The following is a 25845-nucleotide window of genomic DNA, read 5'->3' as shown; positions in this document are numbered from 1 at the left end:
CGAAACATGCAGAGCCCACAGGAAAGTCTCTCATACGGTTACGCACCATCCCAACCCCCAATCAAGCATGCACATGCTAGTTAATTTACACACACACACACACACACACACACACACACACACACAATGTCAATCATTCCAAATCTTATCATATCTGGAAAAGTAAATACATCCTCCAATTTCAGGAATGTATGGAAAAGTTCTATGTAAAAACTATACCCTCAGAAACTTTTTACATTACTCTCAAATAATAAAAGCGAACAGTTATCAAGTGGTTGTGAAGTGTTAAACGCCATCTTCCATGTTTTATATTCAGCACTTAATTTAATTGGCCCAACAATTCAAAGAGGAAGGTACTGATACCGTTTCCCCTTGATCTCTTAGAATGACCTAGATCAAAGCCAGGCAGGAGGACTTCAGGGTCCAGGCTTTTAACGGCCGCACTGCTCTGCGTCTAGCACTATGCTCCAGGTCGCTCCCCAGGTGGTTCACAAACTCTACCTCTTAATGCCATGACTCCATGGTAAAGGAAAAGAAAGGCATTTTCTCCCAGTATTTATTCCCCCCTTCAGGTCTGTAATAGGTTGTTTGGTCAGGCTGTGTTTGCCCAAAAGGCACACTTCATTTCTCCGTCTTCTTGCAGGGCTATGCAGCTATATGACTGAGTTCCTGTCACTGAGACAGAAGCAAGAGTATTGTGAGGCAACTTGTGGGACCTTTCCTGGCAAGGCAGCTGGCAAATGCATTCATTCACCTTTCTTTTGGGTTCTTTGTTCTATCCTGCTGTGTGGGAACAAAGCTACCATCTGGGTCCCTGAGAAGAAAGGCCATACCTTAAGGACGGTAGCTCCTAAATTTGAGGGAAGCTGGGTTACTGAAGATTTAATGGAAGAGATGACCTGCTCCACAGTCATGGACTGACCACTTCCAGGTTTTTACAGTAAAAAGAAATAAAGGTCTAGCCTGTTTAAGCCAATGGTTTGTGGATTTCTGTGACTTGTACCTGCACATAATCTAAACAGTAACAAAAACTTTCTAGGACCAAGGGTGAGGTGAAAGTGGGCTAAAGAAACCAGAATGAGTACATATAATCTTGCAATATATTCTATCTCTTTCAGGCCACTGATGGATCTGAGAGCCCCAGAATTCTCCCGAAAGTAATGTTCTTGTCCGGAAGGGGTTCTGTGATACTTATGAACGGCAGTAGCTCATGAAGGGCATCCTCAGGTACTATCTAAGCAGACCAGCCATGGGAATTGCATGGGATTCAGTTGTTCTTGGAGCCACAGGCTATGAATAAGCACTGATGCATTCACGACACTTTCCTCATGAATGGCCTTACATATTTACTTTTAATCTATCCTGAAGCATATTCTTGTTGATAATCAAGTTTCTTTTCTAATCCACTGCACCTTCCATATTACATTTTTAAAATTTTAGAATTCAGTGGTACATGCCTTTACAACTAATTTTCCAATCTGCTCAATTCATTTATTGCAATGCAACCTAACTGGTTTAAATTTCCTTGAGATCCTGTTTTACCCACTATTAGAGAGAGGAAGGGATGCCATCTCTAATTTAATGAGAAAAATGGCTCATATCTAACTGCATTATCGGCAGAAAATCTGGTGCCAAGACTTCTGCCCCAGGTTTGTGAGAACTTAAATTAGTATCCCCCATTCTACACATTACTTCTGGCAAGTACTGGAATTTTCTCCTTGAACTGGTTTCTAAGTGTCCATCCTTGATTATCTCTCTGGTACTATTTTATCCATAAAGTAATAAAAGAAAACTGTATTTCTTCAAAATTTCTAATGAAGGTAATGTAAGTCAGCAGTCTGAAATACAACAAGAGGTAAGTTAGCTCTAGAAGAAAGAAAGAAAGAAAAAAGAAGTCAGTGAAAACACAATTAAATGCAATTTAAATAACTGATAGATATAAGATCAGATAACCTGTCTCTAATTTTAAAATATCTAACTTTCTTAAGTAATATGGATAATGCCTCACTATGCACAGTGGACATGAATCAGTTTCAGATACATAATATCAGTGTGCTACACTCTCCCTTAAAGAACCCTGAAAGTTTTATACACACTGGCATTCATGTCTAGTGGCCACCATTACAATCTTCTTCAATCTCACCTAAAATAGTATAATCTTATATTGTAAGATTATTATAATGGTAATATAATGGTAAGATTATTACCATCATAATGGTAGCTATTCCCTTATGGTTAAGCCTTGTCTCTGCTGGCTTCACTTGAGACTAATTTTTCACCCCCCTCAATGAATGTAACAGATTCTGGGATATGCCCTGGGTCCTCATGTGAATTCCAGTCTGTACTCTCAGATGTTTTCATGATACCGCCAAGAAGGACCACCATTATCTCTGACGCAACCTGCCTGAAACCAAAATCATCATCTTCCTCTTTGTAATCTAGCTCAACCTTCCACAGTTTCATCTTTTCAATGACCTTCATATTCTTGGCAAACAACCCTTGCAAAGTCAGTATGCTTTTTATTCACTGCCCTCTTCCTCTGAAGTATGAAGTTTTTGCTTCACTGAATTCTCAGCTCTACTATCCCAACCCAGGTACTTACACCATTTCTAAACTAAGACAACTCCCTCCTTTTAGTATTCTTGGTCTGAGCTTTGGTTCCATCCTATTCTAAACGCTGCCTCCCAGCTACTCATGATAAACAGAGATTCATCATTCCTTTTCCCAGATTATGAAATTCAAACTCTTGCCTTGAAGTCCATGGCAATTCATAGTCTGGCTGTTCCCTGCCTTTCTAACCAGATCGTCCCATCATTTTGTCCCAGAAATTCTTCTCAACCAGACCAGCTGGTGGGAACCCCAGCCAAGGTCCTCGGCTTTGGTTTCAACTCAAAACTTCTGCTCACTCTGGAAGGCTGCTCCTCTGCCTTGCCTCTGTTAACCTTAACCCTCTTGTCTCCAAAGCTCTGCTCAGGACCTTTCCACAAGCCTTCCCTGACCAAGCCAGACAACACTGGTGCCCTTCCTTCCTTGTTCTTTCTAGCCATCTGTAGGTGCTTGTGTCATGGCACTCCATGGCTCACTGCTTAATTATTGCACATGCTGCTGTGTGGTAGCCCCAGTTAGTTGTGGGTTCTGGGGCACAGGGGCTAATCCTTTTACTGCCGCTGCACCCTCACAGGATTAGACCTGGCGTTCAGCTACTGAAGCTGCTGAATGGACAAATATCTCAGCATGGTATTTAATTTTGCAAGCTCCTTCTGTCTCCTCCTCCTATTCATTTAGCTCATCTTCTGCACACATAACTGCTCAAAAAGACTTCCAACAAAAGCCAGCACAACACAAAGAAAAGAACATGAAATATGTTCAGGTTTTATTCCCCAGGATCCCTGAGAACCCTAATCTATCAATGATATTCCTACAATCACTGCAATTTTTTCAGAGATGCCGAACAGCTATTAAGCACTGTCTGTCCCTTGGCATTAAGCATACTGTATGCCTGAGGAATCTTCTTAGGGGTAAAAGGTTAATCAGTTTCTCCTGCCACCCAGAGCATCGCTCCCAGCCAAATATTTGAAGGATGGGTAGGGATGCTTTCTAGTTTTCTACACATTGTAGCATGACTTATCGTTGCCACTCTTCCTATATATTAGTTTTCAGTGCCTTTGAGTCCTCAATTCTCATACGCTGGCAAAATAGCATTTGAATGCCTGGTATTTATGGAGACAAGAGTATAGAACAACATGTTCCCTTGGAAAGTATGGATTTAAATCCAGATGTAAACTGTGTCAGAATAAGGTATTTGATGAAAAAAAATTTTTTTTTTTGCAGAGTGGCTTAACCTGCCATATATAAAAAAGATATAAAAACATATTTATATCCTTATTGACAACTTAGCCACCTATTTCTAGGCACACATACAAACACATTTTCTCCATCAAGCACCTATTATACCAAGATGCTGCTAATGTAAGAATTACTGGTAGATGCCTATCCTGGAATGGAATTAGAAACAGCCAAGTAACAGTAGCATTCAAATGAGAGCGTTGAGGTGAATGATTATCTCTCATCCCTTTCACTTCCTGGGCTAATATTCACTTCACCACCCAGTACTACAGATAGCTTGTCTGTTAGTACACTGCATCATGTGGGGAAGCTTCTTGAGAGAAAGAACTCTTCTTTTTCCCATCTGTGTCCTCTGAGACAATGTTAAGTCTATGTTGAGACATTTATCACCGAAGTAATCATTTGCAAACTGCATGCTTTAATTGAGGGCCTAACTTTCCTCCTTCCTCAAACACTTTGAGCTCCTTTCTAGCACAGACAAAGGAGAGCCTTCCTCAGAGAGACCAACACACTCAGGCAGGCGTCTCTGGCTATTTTTCACATGACACCTGGCACTCAGCTGGACAACATGGATGGGGTGTGAGAATGTGAATGACTCATAGTTTATTGACCTAATATTTCTCATTAGGAACTATGAAGAATACAGTCAAATATTATTTATCAACTTTTCCAAGTTAAGCAAACAAAATCTAAAATACAACCTCTTTAACTGAAACAGAAGTTACCTGTTAATAAATTGGGAACAGAAACTATCAGCATAGCCATAATCAACTGGCAAAACACTACTGAACAGTAGTCAGTTCTGAGACTTAACTGAGAAAACAGAGCCACAGAAGTGTATCAAGTAAGAGGGACATAGTGCTCACACTAAAATAAAAAAGCACTCGTAAATGGGTATTTGATGCCTGTATGTCCGTTGTCAAGGCTAACTAAACATTGCTCTAATGTTTTAGCTCTGCCTGGATTAGGCTATCCATGTTCATGAACAAATGGAAATCTACTCAATTTTCAATAATATTTGAAATTTATACACAATAGAGAGCAAGTTCCAACAGTATTCTTCCTTATGGCACTAGTTATCAAATCATGAGGTAGTTCTGAACTACTACTACATGTATAACTGAACATGACCCTAAGCATTTGCTAATTATTCTCTGAGATAGACATTCCACATGTTTCTATTTAGGTTGTAACAACCATGTGTTCACACTTGCTTATGTAACATGAAACTGTTAGTCAAGATATCAGGCAGTTGGGCCGATGGTAATGTCATCAATACAGTGATCCCTGTGAATTTGCTGCCCAGCAGTGGCCTTGAGGATAATGATGTTCCTATGTGGGACACTCTGATGAGCAATCCAGTAGACTCTTTTTACCAAGACTGTCTACAGATGGCCTAGCAGCAGAGAACATGCTGAGAATTTAATGAATGTTTAATTTAAATTTGTGGTTCTTAACCTGGTTTATTTTAGAACCATGTCTTAGACATAATGTCAAAAATTTGCTCCCTCATTTTCCAAAAATGTTCAGTGTTTATTGTACATTTTATATATTGTCCCTTAAAAAAGAATTTAGATTGGCTTCATTTCATTGAATGCGGGCATCTGGTAAATGGACCAATCTCCTTTAACCTGAAATTCAAAGGCATAACGAGGAAGACTTGCATCTAGAATCACTGGAAAAAACAAAGAGCTACTTTGTATTCAGTACTGCATGGTATATAACATATAAAGCCATTAACAAGAAAAAAATGAGTAGAAGGCCTTCCCTATTGTTATGGAAAATCAAATCATTTGACATTTCTAGGAATTTCAGATTATTTATAGACATCTAGTTTATCATGACACAAACTTGATCCTAAATCCTCACTCTAAAAATAACTGACAGACGTTTATTTAAAAAAAAAAAAATCCACTGATGTGCCAAGTATTGTGCTAAGGTGATCCTGGAGATGTAACAAGACAGAGCATCTGACTTCAGAAAAGCTTAGAGGTTTGTGAAAACACAGACACATACAGAAATGATAGAGAGATGAAAGTAGTCATTTTGGATTGAGAATGCTATGACTAGACTTTAGGCTCCATCTGAGCCCCTCCTCAAAAAAATCTCCAATCTTCTACCTGCTCAGGTCAAGAACCTTAGTCATTCTTGAATCTTCTCTTGCTATTCTATTTCACACCTGATGTGACTTTCCTCTTGCATCACATTCAAAATCCATCCCTCACATGGCAGCAGTTGTTCCAAGCTGCCTACCTCTTGGCTGGGGCACTGCATGGACCTCCTTACTGGTCTTCCTGTTTCTACCTTGTCCCCCACTTCTCCATGGTCTTTTTTCAACAAAGAAGCCAGGATAATCCTGTTAATACTTAAGGTTCAAATCATGTCTTTCCTCTACTTAGATCCACCAGTGGCTTCTCATTTCTTCCAGAGTAAAAGCTAAAGTCCTAAAAGGCCCTGCATGGCGCAGCCTCCCTTACTCGTCCTTCTGCTCTGGCCACAGTGACAGGTCCTACACGTTCCTTCCTTTGCACTGGCTACTACCTCTCTCACTCTTGACTCAAACATCACCTTCACAAGGAGGATGACATCATTGCTCCATAAGAGAGTCATGGAAATTGACCACTCGTGCCAAGTGGTACAGAGAGAAAATGGGGCTTATTGTGGGGTGGGGGTGACACATAGGCAGACAAGTAAGTAGAGTGCACCCTAAGCTCTCATTGTCCTATTGCTTAAGTTGGGCATGGATGGTCTGCACATACCACAGTCAAAATTCTGAAAGCCCACTTTACAGACTGATAGCATATTTAGGCAAGTCTGTAATAGTAGAAATTCCTTGTTACAGACTGAATGTTTGTGTTGCCCCTATCCTATCCCCAAATTCGTATGTTGAAACCTAATGTCTAATGTGATGCCAGGTAGTGGGGCTTTGGGGAGGTGCTCGGGTCATGAGGATGGAGCCTTCATGAATGAGATTAATGCTCTTATGAAAGAGCTCTCCCCAGGTTCTCTAAGCCCCTTCCACCATGTGAGGACAGGTGGTACCTTCTGTGAACCAGAAAGCAGCCTCTCAGCAGACACTGAATCTGTTGGCACCTTGATCTCGGACTTTCCAAATTCCAGAACTGTGAGCCATACATTTCTGTTGCCCTTAAGCCACTCAGTCCATGTAATGTTATAGCGGTCTGAACAGACCAAGACATGGGTCCTACAAGTGGCTTGTTAGAAAGGGGAGCTTCTGGAGCCAGTGGTGTCAGCCTCTCCTACTGTTGAGACAACTCTGAACTGTTGAACCAGCTTTCTGCTCAGCTACCTAAAAGAGGAAAAAGGGGCCCCCAGTTTTGTTCCTCATCCCCCTACTCCCCTACTTAAAGTCCTAATCTGCCTCTGGCACTCTTGAGTATCGCTGTTATATTTTTTTCCAGAGCACTCACCAACTTCTAATATACTTAGGACCTCTTTTTATCTATTACCTGCCTTCCTCACTAGTGTGTAAGTTCCACAAAGGCAGAGATGTTTTACTGTGGTTTTTTTTTTTTTTTTTTCACTGCTGTATATTCTCCAGCAATTTGAACAATGCAAACAATGCCTTCCCTGAATTAGGCTCTCAATAAAGATCGGCTGAATAAATAAAATCTTAAAAAAAAAAAAAAAGATCGGCTGATGAATGAATGAATGTAGGGACCTATGGAGGGGCTACTGGTGAGAGCAGATAGGGAAAGAAGTTTCTGGACTCATCCCAATAGGGAGAACTATACCCTATGAAGAAGAAAGAAAAAAGGAAGAGGGGGAAATGAACTGGACAAGACTGAACTTTGCATAGAAAGACTGAGCAAACTGAACCAGCCAGTCAGGCAATACAAGAATCTTTATGCTCAATCCTGGCAAATCTGAGGGCATTTCTAGGAGGTTGGCCATGATGGCGACCGAGGTGGCCACCATGCATATGAGGGGGGACTGAATAATCTGAGGTAGTTTATAGGAAAGACAAAGATAGAAACACAGTAGAGAAGAAGGGAAAAAGCACACCAGAACAAAGGTTACCATGGTAGAGAGAATATATCGTATATTTACTTTGAGTAGCTCTTAGGAGATGAACTATTATATGTAGGTATAGTACGTTTCTAGATCAATATAAGAAAAAACTTTTCATTTTGTTCAAAAAATAAATTGAGTGCTTTGTACTGCATTAGACATGAAGTCACCTGACTGTTCAAGCAAAGCCTGAGGATGACCTCTCAGGAGTATCATAAAAGGTGCCCATTTGAAAAAGCCTAGACAGGTGAGGCACCAAGGTGCTTGGTACAAGAATCTCCCCTGAATCCCTCTCAATTGTTCAGACATTAAGCTAAACTGCAGGTCACACTTCATGGGTATGAGAGAGATAATACGTAGTGCAAGTAGATGCTCAAAAATGTTGAATGCATAAAGGAATGGATGAAAAGAAAACCAAGACAGTTATGTACTCAGTTTTACATGCTGTTGGAGAGAAGCAAGTTGCAGAATTAAGACCTGCTCCCTTCCATAGACTTGGAATCCAGTGGGGGAAGCTGGTATCAGTGGCAGGTACCAGAAGAAGAGAGCTCTCGGCATTGTTTCTCAAAGCCAGGAGCCTTGTCCAAATAGTAGGAAGGGAAAAAGGAATTCTCAATTTAGATAAACTTCTGTGTGTTTCATTGGCTAAGAGAGACTAGATAAGCCTTAGCTCGGGTCTGCCATACAAGGGTACCACAGTCAGTTAGGGAAAAGTATGCACAGTGATCGAGACCAGTTTTTAATTTAGAACATAAGGTCTATGGGAAAGGACAGTATAAAAGATGAAAAATATTAAAATATATGGCTGCTTTTTGAGCTTTTAAACATTAAAAAAAGAAGGCTTTGAATGAAGTTATCTGTATCTGTAGAATTTCCATCTGTAAGCTCTATTTCTGAAGGGACCCCGAGTACTGGCTACTAATTTTTGAAGCTATCAGGTCCAGGATAAAAGTGTCTTAGAGTAGCTAGTAGAGCTCTTGAAGTAAGTAAATAAAAACGGGGAGCCCAGCATGACCTGATAATGAAGATGCCCAGCTGTAGTTGATCAGTCGCCCAAGAACAGTAAATTCTACGGGCATCATAGATACGTTGAGGAAAAAGAATATAAAAGTGTCAGCAATGTGTTACAACCGCCTTAGCCCACAGAAGAGTGCGTATACTGAGAGAATGTAGCTGAAGCCCAGGATATGGAAGTGGGGGACCAAAGTCCCAAGGAGAAGGGCTTTATAGAAACATTAAAAGGGGTCCAGCGAGGCTCGTGTAACATTTTGCGCTGGGGGACAGTACTGGAAGCGGTGGCAGGAGCAGCAGGAACAGGAAGAGCTGAGACGCAGAGCACTGCCCATGTGCCAGACGTGCTTCTAAGTACCTCACAAACACCACTTCTTTCAACGCTCATCAAGCGGGCATTAAAGCTCATGAGCCAGCATTGCACACTGAGGTAAACTCAGGAAACCCTACGGAAACTGTCATTTCCCTTGTCACATGAGCAGTACTTGTGGTGCATCTGTGTGACAAAGGAAACTTTCTGTGGCACTTCTTGTGGAGCTACGGTTCACAGAACTGCTGGAGACATTAATGTACGTAAAAAGGGTCTGAAAAACACAGTGTGCCATTAATCATCAAATTATTAAATATCAGACAGAATTATTGGGTTCTTACGTACCAAATATTTTATATGAAGTTTCAGACATATGAATTGGAAACTCTCATTGGCTTAGAAGTGCTTTCTCTTAGGAAGACAGTGCATTTTACTGCAGGAAAGTTACAATCCATTTAAAACACTTCATTGTATTAAGGTAATTGTTTCCTTCTAACTCCCATCCATTGACTGACTACCTGTCTACCCTAAAAATGTAAGTCCTCTTACCACTCTAATTTATAAATAATTTATAAACCATCAGTTATAAACAAACAAAATAAGGATGGAAAAATTTAGAGAACTTTAAACTGATACAAGCTTGTAATGGGTTGAATGGTGTACCTCCTAACCTATTCCAAAAGATATGTCTTCCAAGAACCTGTGAATATGATCTTCTTTGGAAAATAGGTCTTTGCAGATTAAATTAAGGATCTCAAGATGAGAGATGAGGTCATCCCATGTTTGTGGGGGAGGGTTTCTAACTGCACTAAGGTGGGCTCTGAATGTAATGACAGTGTCTTTTTAAGATAGTGGAAAGAGATATGACACACAGAGGAGCTGAAGACAGTTGAAGACAAGGCAGAGATTGGAATCATGTCTCTATAAGCCTCAGGATGGCAGAGACTGCCAACAGCCGCCCAGAAACTATAAAAAAGGCATGGAATAGATTCTCCCTCAGAGGCTCTAGTAGACACCGATCCTGCCAACACTTTGATTTACAACTTCTGGCTTCCAGAACTGTGAGAGAGCAAAATTCTGTTATTCTAAGCCACCCAGTTTGTGGTCATTTTTATGGTAGCCCAAAGAAAATATTACAATGGGGTTAAAACAAACAGTTACATTATCAGAATAAAATGGAGTCATACCCAAATGCCAAGCGATCAAGGAAAAAAATGACCAAAACCTGAGCATAAGATAAGGGGATCGGAAAATAAGGGTAGGTGAGAATGGGGTTGTTGAATTACAAGGGCGAGAAGGTAAAAAACTAAATGAAGTGGATGTTTGAGATAAGAAATATCATACCCTATTACACCGTGAGTAAACTAAGAAACAGTTGTTAAGGCACTGTCAGGCTGTTTCAGGAATTATCAGAAACATGAAAGCTCTATTATGCTCTACTGAGTTAAACAAACACAAATTATACAAATTCTCCAAGTTCCTAACACCCTGGGGAAAATGAAGTTCATGAACCTTGTTAGATGGTTAGGAGAATAATGGAGATCCATGTGTGGAAGGAAAGGGGCCACACTGGTGTGAAGCTGCCTAGGCTCCGGCTTTATGTCCTACAAGGTCATTTGTGTGGTCCCAGTGACAAAATGCGACCTTTGTTGATTTTTGAAGAATTGCTATAGTATTTGTCATCACACCAAAAGAACATACTGATCTATATTTTATTTTCAAACTGCCCCATTTTTCCATGCTTTTTCAAATACCAACTACACATGCTATTTTAATACCTGCTATGTCTCCCATGGGCCTTATTTTCTGACTTCATTTATTTAGCCTTTTCTGAACACATGCTTCCTGAAAGGCACTGTGCAAAGGGTAATGTGAGAACTGAGGAGCAAAGGGGTCGGGTTCCTAAGCCGTGAAGGAACATGACAACAGAAGAAATCACTGAACCTATATAAAAAGAATATTACGTGTTCTGTGTAAACTATGAAACAGAGGTGTTAATTATTCATAAAACTCTTATCTTCATCCCGGACCACTCTTTTTGGTGCCAACTGCCTACTGAAATACTGAGGATACACAGGTACTAAAACTTTTGGGCAAAACTGAACTGAACGTATCCCTCTTTTCCTCAATACCTGTTAATAGCTCTTCTGTTTCCTGGTCAATGGCTTCACCATTTACCAGTCATCCGAGGCAAGTACTTGTGTATCTTCTTGTGTATCTTCCCTGTACTGCTGCTACCTTGATTCCCTTATGCAATTAATTCAAATTCCAGAAGATCTTGAAATCCACCATGGTCCTTCTCCACTTTGCGCTCTTGTTCAAACCAGCATCATTCCTCCCTTGGACATCTGCAATGACTTCCTAACTCATCTCTGTTCTGGCCATGCCTCCCTCCGAGCCCCTATCCTGGAGTAGATAGTGATCTTTTAAAACAACGTAAACCAGTTCATATCATTTTCTGCTTATAAAGCTTAATACATTGTATATATTAGAATGTATATATTAGAATGCATTTACTATGCTCCAAACATGCTGACCTCCTAAGTCCTTCAACACACAGAGTTACTTGCTGATTAAGGGCCTTCACACAAGCTACCTCTGCACTGTGGATTTTCCCTACTCTCCACTACCTCACTCCACTACCCTGCCAACCCACACAGACCCTTTATGTTTCACCTACATGTCCCTTCTAACTGTCCTTCTCTGACACTCCATGTAAGGTAGGCTCTCTTATCCTACCCTTTTGGCTGTGCTTCGGCTTCACAAGACTTGTCAAAACTCATGATTTATTTGTGAAGTTGTTTTCTATTTGTCTTTGTCCACCAAATTGTCCATCCTATTCACTGTTTTAACTCTAGCATTTGGCACAGGGCCTGGCACATGGCAAGTGCTATATAAATATTTGTTGAATAGAAGAATGAATAAATGAATAAGCAAATAAAGTGAGGCCATCGATAAGGAACAGATGGTTTCAAATAGGACCGACTCAGTACTCAATACTCTACATACGCCCAATTCAGTGCACCCAGTGTCCCCTGCACCGGTAGCAGGGGAAGGAAACAGGATGCTGCCATTTCTCTTTCAATCCTGCTGGACTCATACATCTAATGGGATTATCTCCAAATTTGAACATTTTACTTCCAAAATGATTCATTCTTAAAATAGCAAGAATAATACAAAGAATTCCCATATACTTTCCGCCTCAACCTCCTCAAATGCTAACGTTTACCATGTTGACTTTATTCATCTCTGTTATCTTTCCTGAACCATTTTATTTTTTTTTATTTTTTTTTAAAGATTTTTATTTATTTTTTTGACAGAAAGATCACAAGTAGGCAGAGAGGCAGGCAGAGAGAGAGAGAGGAGGAAGCAGGCTTCCCGCTGAGCAGAGAGCCCGACATGGGACTCGATCCCAGGACCCTGAGATCATAACCCGAGCCGAAGGCAGCGGCCCAACCCACTGAGCCACCCAGGCGCCCCTCCTGAACCATTTTAAATACACTGCAGACGTAATGCCTTTTACCTCTAACTACTTCAGCGTGCATTTTCTTTAAAACTAAAGACAGTGTGTTCTTGTATAGAAACACAGTACAATTATCAGCAAAAAATTAATACTATTAATCTAGAAAATTCAAAATTTGTTCACTGTCTCATGTATGTACTTTAACATACATACATACATACATACATAAATGAATAAATAAAAATTTCAGGCCCAGGATTCAATCTAGGACATGTTGCATGTACTTATCATGTCTCTGCAGTCTCTGTTTTAATCTGATACAATTCCTCAGTCTTTGTCTTTCATGACATTGACCTTTTTGGAGCACATAGGCCAATTATTTCGTAGAATGTCCTTCAAATTGGGTCTGGGTGATGTTTCTTCATGATTAGCTTCAAATTATGCCTCGTGGGGGCAAGAGTCCCACCAAAGTGGCACTGTGTCCTTCTTATAGCATCATATTATGAGGTACACATGATCTACTTGTTCTATTACTAGTGATGTTAACTTTAATAACTCGATTAAGATTTCTATTTTTCCTTTTGTTATTATTAAGTTCTGGTGAGATGATACTTCAAGATTATGTAAATATAGTAATAACCAATGTTTTTTTTCTAATTAGCCAACTCTACTCTATGGTCCAACTAATTCTCCATAAATAAGAACTTGCAAAAATGTTTCAAGTCTGCTTATGGGTCAGAAATAGCTAATCATGCAACTTTTCCTAGTGTAATGGTCTATTAACATTCTACCTTCCCTCCTTCCCTCATGCACAGAGAGAAACCTAGAGTGCTATTTTTTTTAAGAACATAATAAAATATCTAATCTCATTCGTCATTCATCAGATGAGAAAGCCGAATCCCAGACAGGCTAAGTGACTTGCCTAAGGTCAGACAACTACTCGGTAGAAGACCTGAAAATAATTGAGTGCTCATTGTAGAGCAAGAAAGGCAAAAGTCACTTTGGCGCCCTTCAAATATATAAGCCCTACAGGTACACCTGTACATGCAGCCCATGGCAGATTCGCTGTGGCAGTTTTTGGAGAGTAATGGGATTTTTTATTTTTTTAATTTTTAATTTTTTTATTTTTTAAATAGTTTGCATTTTAAAGATTTTATGTATTTATTTGACAGAGAGAAATCACAACTAGATGGAGAGGCAGGCAGAGAGAGAGAGAGAGGGAAGCAGGCTCCCTGCTGAGCAGAGAGCCTGATGCGGGACTCGATCCCAGGACCCTGAGATCATGACCTGAGCCGAAGGCAGCGGCTTAACCCACTGAGCCACCCAGGCGCCCCGAGTAATGGGATTTTTATACAGATCTGCAGGACAGAGCAGAACATATTCTGAGGAGTGACTGTGGTTTCTAGGGAAGCACCATAGCTCACTGCTCTGCCTGAGTATTCTGTGTTTTCTTCCTTTCTCTCTTGTTCTTCTCTCTTGGCAAGACTTAAAAGTCATTCCAAAGGCAAAAGTAAAGTCTCATAGCTCTGGGAAAGAGCACTGCCTACAATGGGATCCTAACCCAGAACTGGCATAAGCTCCTTGCCCAATACTCCAGACTCCTGCTTAATTCTAACCAATATCTTTATGAATGTTCTTTTGCATTTTCAGGAGATGGTTCTGCCATTACCTTATGTTTTACAAATTCAAAAAACAGTTGGTAATATACCCAAGAATATTCTAACCTGGACAAATACAGAAGCAAGCAGCCCCTTCTACAATGCCCTGGGACTTTCCTTCCCAAGGTGATCATACTATTCAAGAAAACAAAGCAAACAAACAAACAAACAACAAAACTAGCAGGTTTGAGGAGTTGGAATTCTAATCTCACCCTCTACCCAGAACACAGGGTGGACACAGACATTAGCTTGCCTGCTCTGCTTCCTCCAAAGCCTTTGAGAAGTAATGGAGAGGTCAGTGTCCTATCCAATCCAGTAACCCAAGGTAATATTTCTTGGTAAAAGTTATTTTAAAATATTATTTACCAGCACACCCAAGCTATGAACAGAGGTCAGGACTACAAAGCCATCCCACACAATCCTCACACAGCATTCCTTCTTCTTGCTTCTGAGAAGCACAATATGCCAAAAAATAGAAGCAGTATTTTCATTAAGGGTTAACTCTCAATCAGGATTTGGTATAAATTAAGGTATTATTTTAAAAAATCATAAAAGCAAAGATGTGAATTTCCAGGAGTTAGAGTTAGTAATTCAACTCAGAAATGTAGGGAAATGTTTGCTGTGTTAGTGGTACATACCAGTGGTGGTAGTAGCAGTGGAATTGGGGTAGCTGATATTTACTGAGTGTTTACCATGGCCCAGCACTGTGCCAAAGGCTTAGAGATCCTCATTTAACCCGGAGAACCCCCTGAGTGTTATTTTATACAACGGTATAAAATAAATGGAACACTGGGATAGTATTCTAAATTTGATCTAAGATTATAATCGTGCTGCATAGTAATGACTGAGTAATCCTGGAGTCCAGACCATCGTGCAATTATTGCTGACTGACAGACTAACTTACTCCCTCGTTTCTTTCTGGTCGCTTTAAAAGGGAGGTCTTCCACAATCATCCTATATAAAAAGAGCAAATTCCCATCTCACACTTGCTGAGTGTCCCATTCAAATATAAGCTCCAGGGATGCCTGGGTGGCTCAGTTGGTTAAGCCGCTGCCTTCGGCTCAGGTCATGATCCCAAGGTTCTGGGATGGAGTCCCACATCGGGCTCCTTGCTCAGCAGGGAGCATGCTTCTCTTGCTGCCTCTGCCTGCCTCTCTGCCTGCTGTGTGTACTCTATCTCTGGCAAATAAATAAAAAAATCTTTAAAACAAACAAACAAACAAAAAAACAAAAACAAAAACAAAAAGAAAGAAAAACTAATATAAGCTCCATAAGGGCAGGAACTTGTCTTCTCAACTGCTATAGCCCAGTACCTAGAACAGTGAGTGCCCTGTCCATGTTAGGTGTTTAATGCATATCTGCTGAAGGAATGAGTAGATGAATAATTGATCAACAAAACCAAACTCTGACAAAGATTAATTTTAAATGAATGATTTGTGTTTACTTCTTGATTTTAAAAGGGTTCTGTGGTAGGCTCACCAGAGTCTCTTAAAAAGACTGGGCGGGGAATATTGGACTGCATGACTCTATTTGTTGAAAAATTCCCTGTAGCTCACATTCATGTTCAAAATCATTCTGTTGCTTATGCTCTTTGTGCTTAAAAAAAAAAAAAAGAAAAAGAAAAAGAAAAGGCAAAAAGCCTGAAACTCCGTTCCTAGTGGCTAATAAAGTTTGGGCATTAAATACTTTGTTGAATATTAGAGACAAATTTTAGATTAGGCAACTCTGCTCATCGTTGGACAACATCCTCTGAACATCTACAAGTGCCAAGCACAGAGAAAGTGCTGGGAGTAACCACGCAGTGCAATATGAGGGCTAATGACCTTCCACTAATATGGGACATCTGCTCTCCCTGATTGCCAACCTCTCCCACCTTGGCTTTCTAGAACTAAGTGAACTCAAACAAACAGGATTTTTAGTATAACTGACCTCCCTGGCAACTTTTCTCATTTCCTGCTGGTAGGAAGGCAAAGTAAAGGACAGTAGAAATTTATACTTTTCATTTGGGGAAAAAGGTCATAACTTTGGTAGACTCTTAAGAAATTCATAGGAATGAAAAAGATATTTGTAGGAAAATTGTTTTTTGAGGAAAAACTTCCATTTTTAAATGAGTGGAAATTATGGCTTATGTGAGAATCTAAGATAATTGGGTAACACTGGGCTAAACTTTTTTTTTTTTTAAGTTGGCTCCATGACCAACATGGAGTGCAATGCGGGACTTGAACTCACAACCCTGAGATCAAGGCTTGAGCTGAGACCACATAACTGACTGAGTTACCCAGACACCCCCAGAAAGATAAATTTTAATAGGTGTTTAAAACTTCAAAATGAAGTGCATTCTGACTACGTTCATTACTCAAGCTTGGTCATTTATTACTGATCCTTGTGAAGAGAACAGCTATTAAGTGATTCAAACAGAAAAAAATCTGTCAGTTGATGTGAAAAGTACTTGTATATTTACTTATATATAAGTGTATGAAATTTTACTGATGTTGTTAGAGCCCTGTGTGTTTCCTGTTTCTCTTTCAGTTTTTGCTTTCAGAGGAAAAAAAAAGGTTAAACTTATATTCCACGGTGCAAATTCTTTTTTCATATACCCCTAGATATTCCTGTTTTGCTTAGGCTAAGGATTCTAAAAGTAATAAAGTTGTATTCATTTCTCCTCCAAAAGAATTTTACTTAAAACAAAAATGATATTAACATAAGGAAAGGAACTCACACTTTATTCATAGCGTTTTTCCTCACAATGTTCTCTTTACATGCTGTATCTACCTCCGGGAAGCTTATGTGACATTAAATAGTGATGAGAAAAAATTTCGACTTGAACTCACACTCAAACTATCAGATGCTTTTGGATGGTGTGCTAAGCTTTTGTGATTAGCTGTGGCACAGCACTCATTCTGCAAGAAAGTGGCTGATGTCTACCTATAAATACTGGCATCAGAAGAAATATGCTTAGCCATTTCAAAATCCTGAAACTAACCAATGAAATAAGATCATAAGCAGATTTGGGATACCAGGTGAGATGGGCTAGCTGAACACCAGCCTTGCTTAGATACCATTAACTCAAACAGTCCTATGACCACAAACACATACGAGTTAAAAGGAGTTGGGCTATTATACAAATCACTCAAAAGTACGAAACTTACATATTGACATATCCTTTACACTTCTGATGAGTTTCTGAACACAAACATGACTTTTGATGTGGCACAGAGAACTACGGTCTAGACACGTTCATAAACCTGTGGGTCCATCTGATTTTGCTTAGCTCCACAAAAAAGTCCTGGCTAAACAGATCACTGTATTAACTGGTTATACTCCAAAATTTGGAATGAAGATGTTTAAAGTTCTTGTGCCTCCAATCCAATCCTTAAGGGACAGCAAATTGTGTTCTGAATTGCAGTACTCACAGCTGTTGCCTGCTCTATTACCCCTCTGTCCAGCTGAATGTTCGGGCTCCTTGTACGGAAACTGTAAGGTGGTATCCAAGGTTCTGAAACCTTCTTTAAGAGAATGATGCTTGTAGTACTCCACAAGTTCCTTCAGGATAAAAGAATTAAAGATTATTTTTTATAAGGATACTTTTATTCTCAAACACATGAACTCCTTGAACACATAATTATGTACAAGAGGAGGATGACTGATTTAATGCCACATTTTTCATAAGTATATGGGAGGGTAAGTCAACAATCATCCTTCCCTGCTTTCTGGATGTATGTGGCACCTAACTAACTAGTAATCGTCCTTGTTACTCAGGCCGGCCATTGGTAATGGGAGTTACCTCCTACTCTTATTCATGGATAAAGAGCATCCTGTTAGTCTTCAGTCAGATGTGGTCAATGAAAAGAAACCATACTAAACTTTAATTGCAGAACAGTAATTATTGTTCTTATTTATGAAATACTTGCTTTTCTAAACAAACATAAAGGGAGCAGCTGTTTGCTGACTATATAGCAATTTCTCATTTCCTGCATTTTCTTTCAACATAGCAGAAAAACAAACTTGATTCTCAACGTTCTTTTCCACAGTAAACCCAAACTGATAAACCACAAATGCCCCCTGACGTTATTTCTGGCTTACAGTGAAGTGTTAGTGCCCTTCCATAGCTCTGCACAGCATCTGCTACTTAGAGAGGTCAACAAGGTAGTACTTTGCATTTTCCCTTACACCTAATTTGCCTTAAATATACCCAAGCCTAGTTGAATAACCATCCACCATCTTCCATACTAAAATTTCAGAAATTTCTCTTAAGATGTCTGCACAAATCTGAATTTGTGCAGTAGATTCTGCACAAATCTGAATCCTTCTATTTTAAGTAGAAAAATGAATAATAATTCATAATGGAAAAATGCACATTATTATTAGATGAGTACTACAGGTATAATGTTTCTTAGAAATAACTAAAATAAAAAGCAATATCACTTTTAACCTAATTATTTGGTGCTGCTATCAACATTTAAAACAAATAGGGTAAAAGTAACTTATTTCTTCTAAAAACCACACTGTCATCAACTCAGTACCTCCATTCAGTGGTTATGTTCAAAGTTTCCCAAAACAAATCAACTGAGACAAAAACCACTCAAAAGAAGCGAAAAAGAATCATCAATGATTTCTATTATTTATGATTTACATTATTTATGGCTAACCTTGGATGAGTTATAGAATGCATGGTGTGGGGTGTTCCAGGGTCATTAAGATTATGAAGATAAAGCTACTACCCTCTAGGAATGCTCACTCTTGAAGGAAAGTTAGGGGTTATGGGCGCTCAAAGGCAAGAAAGAGCAATTCTTTTTGTGAGCCCCATCGAGAGGATGAGGGAATGGTTCATGGCAGAGGTAGCTTGGCTTAAAATGAATAACAGGCAAAACTGCAGAAGCTGGGAAGGTGGACAGGATTGCTATAAGTAGACCAGTCCGTCTAGGAACAGACATAAAGGTGATTGAGTAAAGGCCACATTCATAAACACAAAGCAGATTGATTTGGCTGAAGCACTGGGTAAGGCAAATGGAGATTCTTCAACTCCCACATCTGTAAAATGTGGAGAATGCACCAGGGCACAGACTATAGCGAGAATGCATAGAATATCTGGCATGTGTGAATAATCATAATTATCACCACAATCCCATATGCCAGGACTTTTACAGGGCTTTGCACCATCTCCACACAATAAATAAGAAACAGGTTTTATCCCCATTGATAGTCAAGTCTCAGAGAAGTTAATCAACTTGTGCAAGGTTGAACAGCTGATTTCTGTCTCCAAAGTCTGTGCTCTTAACTACATCCTACTCTTAGCAAGTATTGCTTGGCAAATGTAAATACAAAAAAATGGAAGCAAAAGGGAAGGAGCATTTTCTAAATGTCCATGATATACCAAGAACTTTGTTATCTTAGAACTAAGATGCTAAGGTTTTACATACTTCACATTTGTAACTATCCCTATCTATCTATCTATCTATCTATCTATCTAACATCATTTACGTTTCTTCTATTATTTCTTTTTTGAGCCCAGATTATGGTGGTCTTTGATGAAGCAAAGGAATCTGGAATCTGACCAACTTGTAAAGAAAAAGAATCAAAATGCCAGAAAGAAGCTTATATCCTCAAAATGGCTTCAATAATCAGAATGTGGCATTTGTATTATGGTGATTTTTAACATGGTTTGCAAAGTCTAGAATTAAATTCTAGAGACTAATATTATTTAATGCTTTTAAAAAAATAAAAGGCAAATTTTGTAAGGTCTCTGCAAGAACTGTACATACACATACATTGTGTTGCTAATGCAAATGTTTACCAAAGTGTTCTTTTAGTCTTATCATTTAAACTAAGTAAAATGTGTTCTTTAACAAAAATATGAAAATAAACCTGAAAGTAACTATAAGCCAATAACTTGGAGCTTCAATGTAATTTTGTTATAAATAGTATGAAGTTTATGCATTATAATATTATGGATTAGTAGGAATTAAAGTTTATGTGAAGTCAGCAAGAATCCACAGACTTACCGTATTGAAAAGGACTTGGTGATCATTTCATACCTTCCCATATCCAAATTTTATGGAAGGAAAAAATGACTTTTCCAAGGCCTAGGGTCATGCAGCTTGGTAAGCTGCAAATACTCTTTTATCACTTCACTAAGCATAGAAGATATTTTAGTTCCATTTTTACAGACTTATGTGGGTAAATCTTCCTACATGTTTTCTGACTGGGTAGAATTAAATTGTGCCACCATGGGTCTTTTCCAATTTATGCCTTTATGCTTTCTGTATTTTAGTCTAATCCACCCCTGCTTTAGCAGTCATTGACCTTCAGGTACTACAAGTAAATAAGAAGACACTAAACAAAAGAAATCGCTAAGCTTTCCTTATCTCACACTGACACAGCAGTGTCAACAATTCAAGTCTCTCTGAAAAATAATGAGTGAGAGTCAGTCATTCCAATTACCAAGGAAACAGGCAATGGAGATGATTTATAAACAGCATTTGGACATGGATTGTCTGGCATACATGAAAATTAGAACAAAATTAATGCCTTGTAATCTGGATATAGAAATTCATTTAGAATTTGAATTTAATGACTAAGAAAAACAAAGATTTTGATTAGCCAAGCTATTGAAACCCAAAGGGAAAAGCTTAGGTCATAACCACCTAAGGTCAATCTTCTCTTTGAGAAACTGGCTAATTTAGAATAAGTTCTGGAGTTTGCTTCCATTTCACATCCTTGCCAAATTAAAATTTAATTCCAGGCCCTAATAAGTTTCATAGGTAGAAGCATATAACTTTACCACCCATAATGGAAGGATATGGAACCATTCTCAGGCAACAACTCAAACGCACAGACCATTATATACTTATAATGGAAACTGTGTTATTTGACACCAACATGATGAAAGGCAATTCCTTGAAGTTGTGTGAGCCTGATTTGGAGAAGCCCTTGCGCATTGCCAGAGTGAAGTCAAAGGTGCCTGTTAATCCTCTCTCCCCTTCCAAACGTCCTGTTTGCTAGAACAGGAGCCATTCTTTCTGATCAAGTACCCACATGGTATTTTTGAGTTTAGGTGTTAAGGACAGCACTACTGTGAGTTCTCGCTACTGACGGACTTACAAATTTGAAAGCATCTTTAGAATAGTAAAGTCTCTTTGAGTTCTGCAAAAGTGTAATGATTCCGCAAGGTAAGGATGCAATATAACTTCGCTCAACAAACAGAAACAAAGAGGAGGGGCAGCTCCAGACTATGGTTCCTTGGTCTCTTCAGCAGTTTTTACAGTTATTTGCTAAACCTGTCAAAGTAATTATGCAAGACACAGTTTTTCAGCTGCTTAGCTTTCTTTTTACAATTACATCCTTTTGCTAGTATTTTTTAGTTTCATTGTAGTTATGCTATTAATTCTGAATCCCTTCCCTTTAACCCACTGTGCTATGTGCTTCCCTTACATAAGATGCTTTCCTCCAGATATGGTAGGAAAACAACATGCCTGCATCTCTAGCAGTGGCATTTATGATATTTTACACATACCATATAAGGGGAGCCTGTTTTAGCTCCATGACAGTACTTCTAATTCCCTTTCCAGAATAGCAGTGCAGGAACTTTTGCTGCTCTCTAGTACACATTATTTAAGGACGCTGGGGGTCTGCTGCTTATCCTAGAATCACAGTTTTGTATGTAGATAGGAAAGCGAAGACCTATGTCCACTAATCCAGGTCATGAAGTATTTACCGGCTTTTCACTTCTTTTTTTTTTTTTTTAAAGATTTTATTTGTTTATTTGACAGACAGAGATCACAAGTAGACAGAGAGGCAGGCAGAGAGAGAGAGAGAGAGAGAGAGAAGCAGGCTCCCTGCTGAGCAGAGAGCCCAATGCGGGACTCGATCCCAGGACCCCAAGATCATGACCTGAGCCGAAGGCAGTGGCTTAACCCACTGAGCCACCCAGGCGCCCGGGCTTTTCACTTCTTAACCTCAGCTGCTGATGAACTTTCTGGAGCTGAACCAAGGGACACAAAGCTGAATTGATTGGCCCTTTCCAGCGACTATTCCTTTCATCCTCTTTGCGTGTCTCCTCGGATGGGAGTTCCTTTTGTTACTTTCAAAGTCGGCAAAGCTGGCAGTCATCTTTTGGCCCTACAGCACTTTTTTTTTTAAGTCTCACAGTAACTGAAATACCGTGGAGCAGGTTCATTACCATCCACGGACGTTCTGCTGGTGAGAGCTCAAGCCGCTGTGCCTTGCAGCGATGTGGAGACCCCCCTGTGCCTGCTTTTATCAGGACTCAGCTGGGGCTGTCATTCATTATTTGTGCATCCACTTGCCACCTGCCTCCTAGGTTTTCACTTCAGGAAAAACCTCCTCAGGTCCAGTTCTCTCTGTGCACAGCCTGAGTGTTCCAACAGAACATTCAGTCGCTTCCAGCAGGAAGGCCACCTGGATCCTGGTTACTCATTGGGCAGGACTCCTATTTTCCAGGATATGATCTTGCCGCCCATCCTTAACTTTTGAATTGAGAATGTGGTATTTAGGTCCAGAGAGGTTTTCTGCCTTTTCTTTCAACTCAAGATGCTTCCATTTCTTTAAAACACTAATCCCTGTCTCAAAGCAGCTCTAGATTTTTAGGTAAGGCTTTCAGGCTGGCCGATTTTGTAAGGCTCTCTTACGTTCCGTTTTAACTTTAATGTTTAACGTCTGCAAAGTGCTCTGAGATGTTTTCCGGAGGATGCAATACGTATCATTTGACTGATGGCTCAATCAATGAGTGGTCCTTCCCAATGTTCCTCAAAATACTTAAAGTGAGCTTACAAATGCATCTTGTGTCTTGTGTCCAAATTCTTCATTACCTCAAGAAACCCTCAAACTTCAAAATCAGACTTGAGACCACTTTTAAAGAAACATGAACTTTTTCTTTATTGTCAGCAATGCATATATATAATGCCATATAGATCCTGTTTTTATGACATCCATAATATGATGCACTAATAAAATTATTGAGTGCTAATTTTTTAAATTGTAGGAATAAAGTAATCTTGGTTCATTAGAAGCAACTTGGTAAGAATGTACTATTTAAATTTAAATATAAAATTCCTATGAAATATCGACTGTTTGGTAAAAATGCTACCCTGTTAATACTTAACTGTCCAAAATAATGAAACAGAATTATAGCACAGATGATTTAAAATAGAAGAAAATACAAAAAGTTTTTCTGTTTGATGTTATATTATATTTTGCATGGAATGAACCTAGTGGGAGGTATTTTACCAGTCACAATTTTTTTGTTGTTATTAAAATTACCTTCTTCTGGAATTTGAGAGGCAGGGCAGGGTGGGGGGAGGGCCGTGGGGGAAGGGAGAGAAAAAATGAAAGAAGATGGGACCCTGGAGGGAGACCAAGCATAAGAGACTCCATCTCAGGAAAAAAATTGAAGGTTGCTGGAGGGGAGGAGTATGGGAGGGAGAGGGTGTCTGGGGGATGGACATGGGGGAGAGTATGTGCACCGGTGAGTGCTGTGAGTTGTGTAAGACTGATGATTCACATATCTGTATCCCTGAAGCAAATAATACATTATATGTTAATTTAAAAAAAAATGGCTTCCTCTGTCTGTCTGAGCAGTTAGAGGCAGAGGAAGGAAGAGGAGAAATGCATGTGAAAGATGTGCCCTGTGACTCAAACACAAGGCGAAACACAAATCACTGGAAGTGGACTGAATTTGTCCATTGTTCTAAGAATCATAAATCATGTGGACTCTGAAATGTTATCTAAAACTTGCAAACTGAATTTACAGTGAAAAAAATGAGTAGGGCAATATAAAACTCAATTGGAATTCTTAGAATTATCAGGATTCTGCGGCAAAATTACAGGGGTCTCTTATAAACAACTTTTCAGTGCATAAAATTTCTAAGAAGTGATCGAATTAAACTGACCTTTGAAATAAGAGCAAAATAAGGACCACAGATTGAAAAGAACTAATCAATGCTTACCATTAAACTTTTAAATTTTCTATTTTCTGCAATGTGAAAAAAGCCATCTCTTGTTAAAATCTTGATGTGCTTGGCTTCATTATTGTACCTGTGGGCAATGAATAACGTATGAATATAAATGTGTTTTTAATCAGTAGAAATCAATAATTACCAGAGGGCATGCCCCAATAAAATTATAGGTATTAATTCTGAAGACAAAATATATACCTATGCCAATACACTGGTGACAGCTAATTAACAAAATATATTTACTAGATTGGTTGAAGATACAACCAATATTTGAAGTGAGAAGTGGTTTTTTTTGGTTTGTTTGTTTGTTTACTAGATTGGTCAACTACTCAACAGAGTGACCAATCACTTCGCCCAATTTATTGAGCAAGTTCAGTTTGAGAATATAGAAAAACAAAATCAAATAAGACAAAATCTAGTAATATATATTTTTAGACTTAACGAGAAACACACACATCAAATCACCAAAATATAATGTTATGAAAGAAATCTAATATGCCAATTAGCAGCCTATAACACTTAATACTGTTTTTCTAACAGATATTTTCAAGTATTAATGAACTGTCTGGATAGATGCATTATTTCTGCTGCAATTAGAACCTTGGTTTTTAACATCAGTGTTATATGTGTCAGATGGTCTATGCAATTATGAAAACAGGAAATCTATTTCTGTAAAAGTACTTGTCCTACTTACTTAATGCTAATTGCATATTCTCCTGACTCTTTGGTCCTGTGCCTCACAAGGTAAGTACTATTTACCCTATTAATAAGTTCAGTTTCTGCCTGCAATCTTTCCATTGCTCCAGCATACCTGAAAGAAAGAATGACACAGAAAATCTGGGTAATATACCTGAAACAGAACCAAAGCTGAAAGTAAGTATCTGTCAAGATTTTAACTTAGTGGCAGATCAGAGCTGTTTTTACTTCGATACTAACTAATTACATTGCTTCAAAAAATAAGGCAAAAAAAAATGTCCTTTGAAAAGTGAAAAGCAAAGGCTCTACAAAGCTAGCATGGTAAAGTGAACAGTGCCCAATGCATAAAAAACACCCAGTCAATATTTATCTAATAAATAAACGAGACAAAGAGAGGAGTGAGTAGGTATTGAGTTAGAGAGAGACTTACAGGGAGTTTGAGAACAAGAAGGAAAAAGACTTGTAAGGGAGGGACTATCACGTATAGGACATTTGCATAGAAAAGGTGAAATTTTAGAGGGGAGGGTGTAGGGGGTTTAGGTGAACCTGGTGGTGAGTATTAAGGAGGGCACATATTGCATGGAGCACTGGGTGTGGTGCATAAACAAATGAATCTTGGAAAACTGGAATAAAATAAAATTAAATTAAAAACAATTAACCAAATTTAAAAAATAAAAGGTAGATATTTTCAACAATAGAATTCTTCCTAAACTATTTTCACCTTATACATACCCAAATTCCATAATATTAACAGTAATAATCAAAGGCCCAAATCCAATGTTAAGATACTCTATAGTGACCCTTCCACATCAAATACAATGTTTTACATTCAATGGCAAAATATAGCAGAGATTT

General features: G+C 39.0%; 1 protein-coding gene across 3 annotated transcripts in view; it reads right to left on the bottom strand.

The window, feature by feature from the left end:
- VAV3 (vav guanine nucleotide exchange factor 3) overlaps positions 1-25845 on the bottom strand; it is a 361263-nt gene that overhangs the window by 5671 nt on the left and 329747 nt on the right. For all 3 annotated transcript variants that reach the window (XM_032302316.1, XM_032302317.1, XM_032302318.1), the window contains exons 23-25: positions 24989-25105; positions 24286-24373; positions 17734-17863 (exon numbers count right to left, since the gene is read on the bottom strand). In XM_032302316.1, the coding sequence (XP_032158207.1) occupies positions 17734-17863; positions 24286-24373; positions 24989-25105 (335 nt within the window). The remainder of the gene's footprint in view (positions 1-17733; positions 17864-24285; positions 24374-24988; positions 25106-25845) is intronic.

The sequence above is a fragment of the Mustela erminea genome, chromosome 10, assembly GCF_009829155.1.
Source record: "Mustela erminea isolate mMusErm1 chromosome 10, mMusErm1.Pri, whole genome shotgun sequence".
Classification (NCBI taxonomy): domain Eukaryota; kingdom Metazoa; phylum Chordata; class Mammalia; order Carnivora; family Mustelidae; genus Mustela; species Mustela erminea.
Note: the sequence above shows the minus strand (reverse complement) of the source record. Positions and strands in the feature narration are given on the sequence as shown.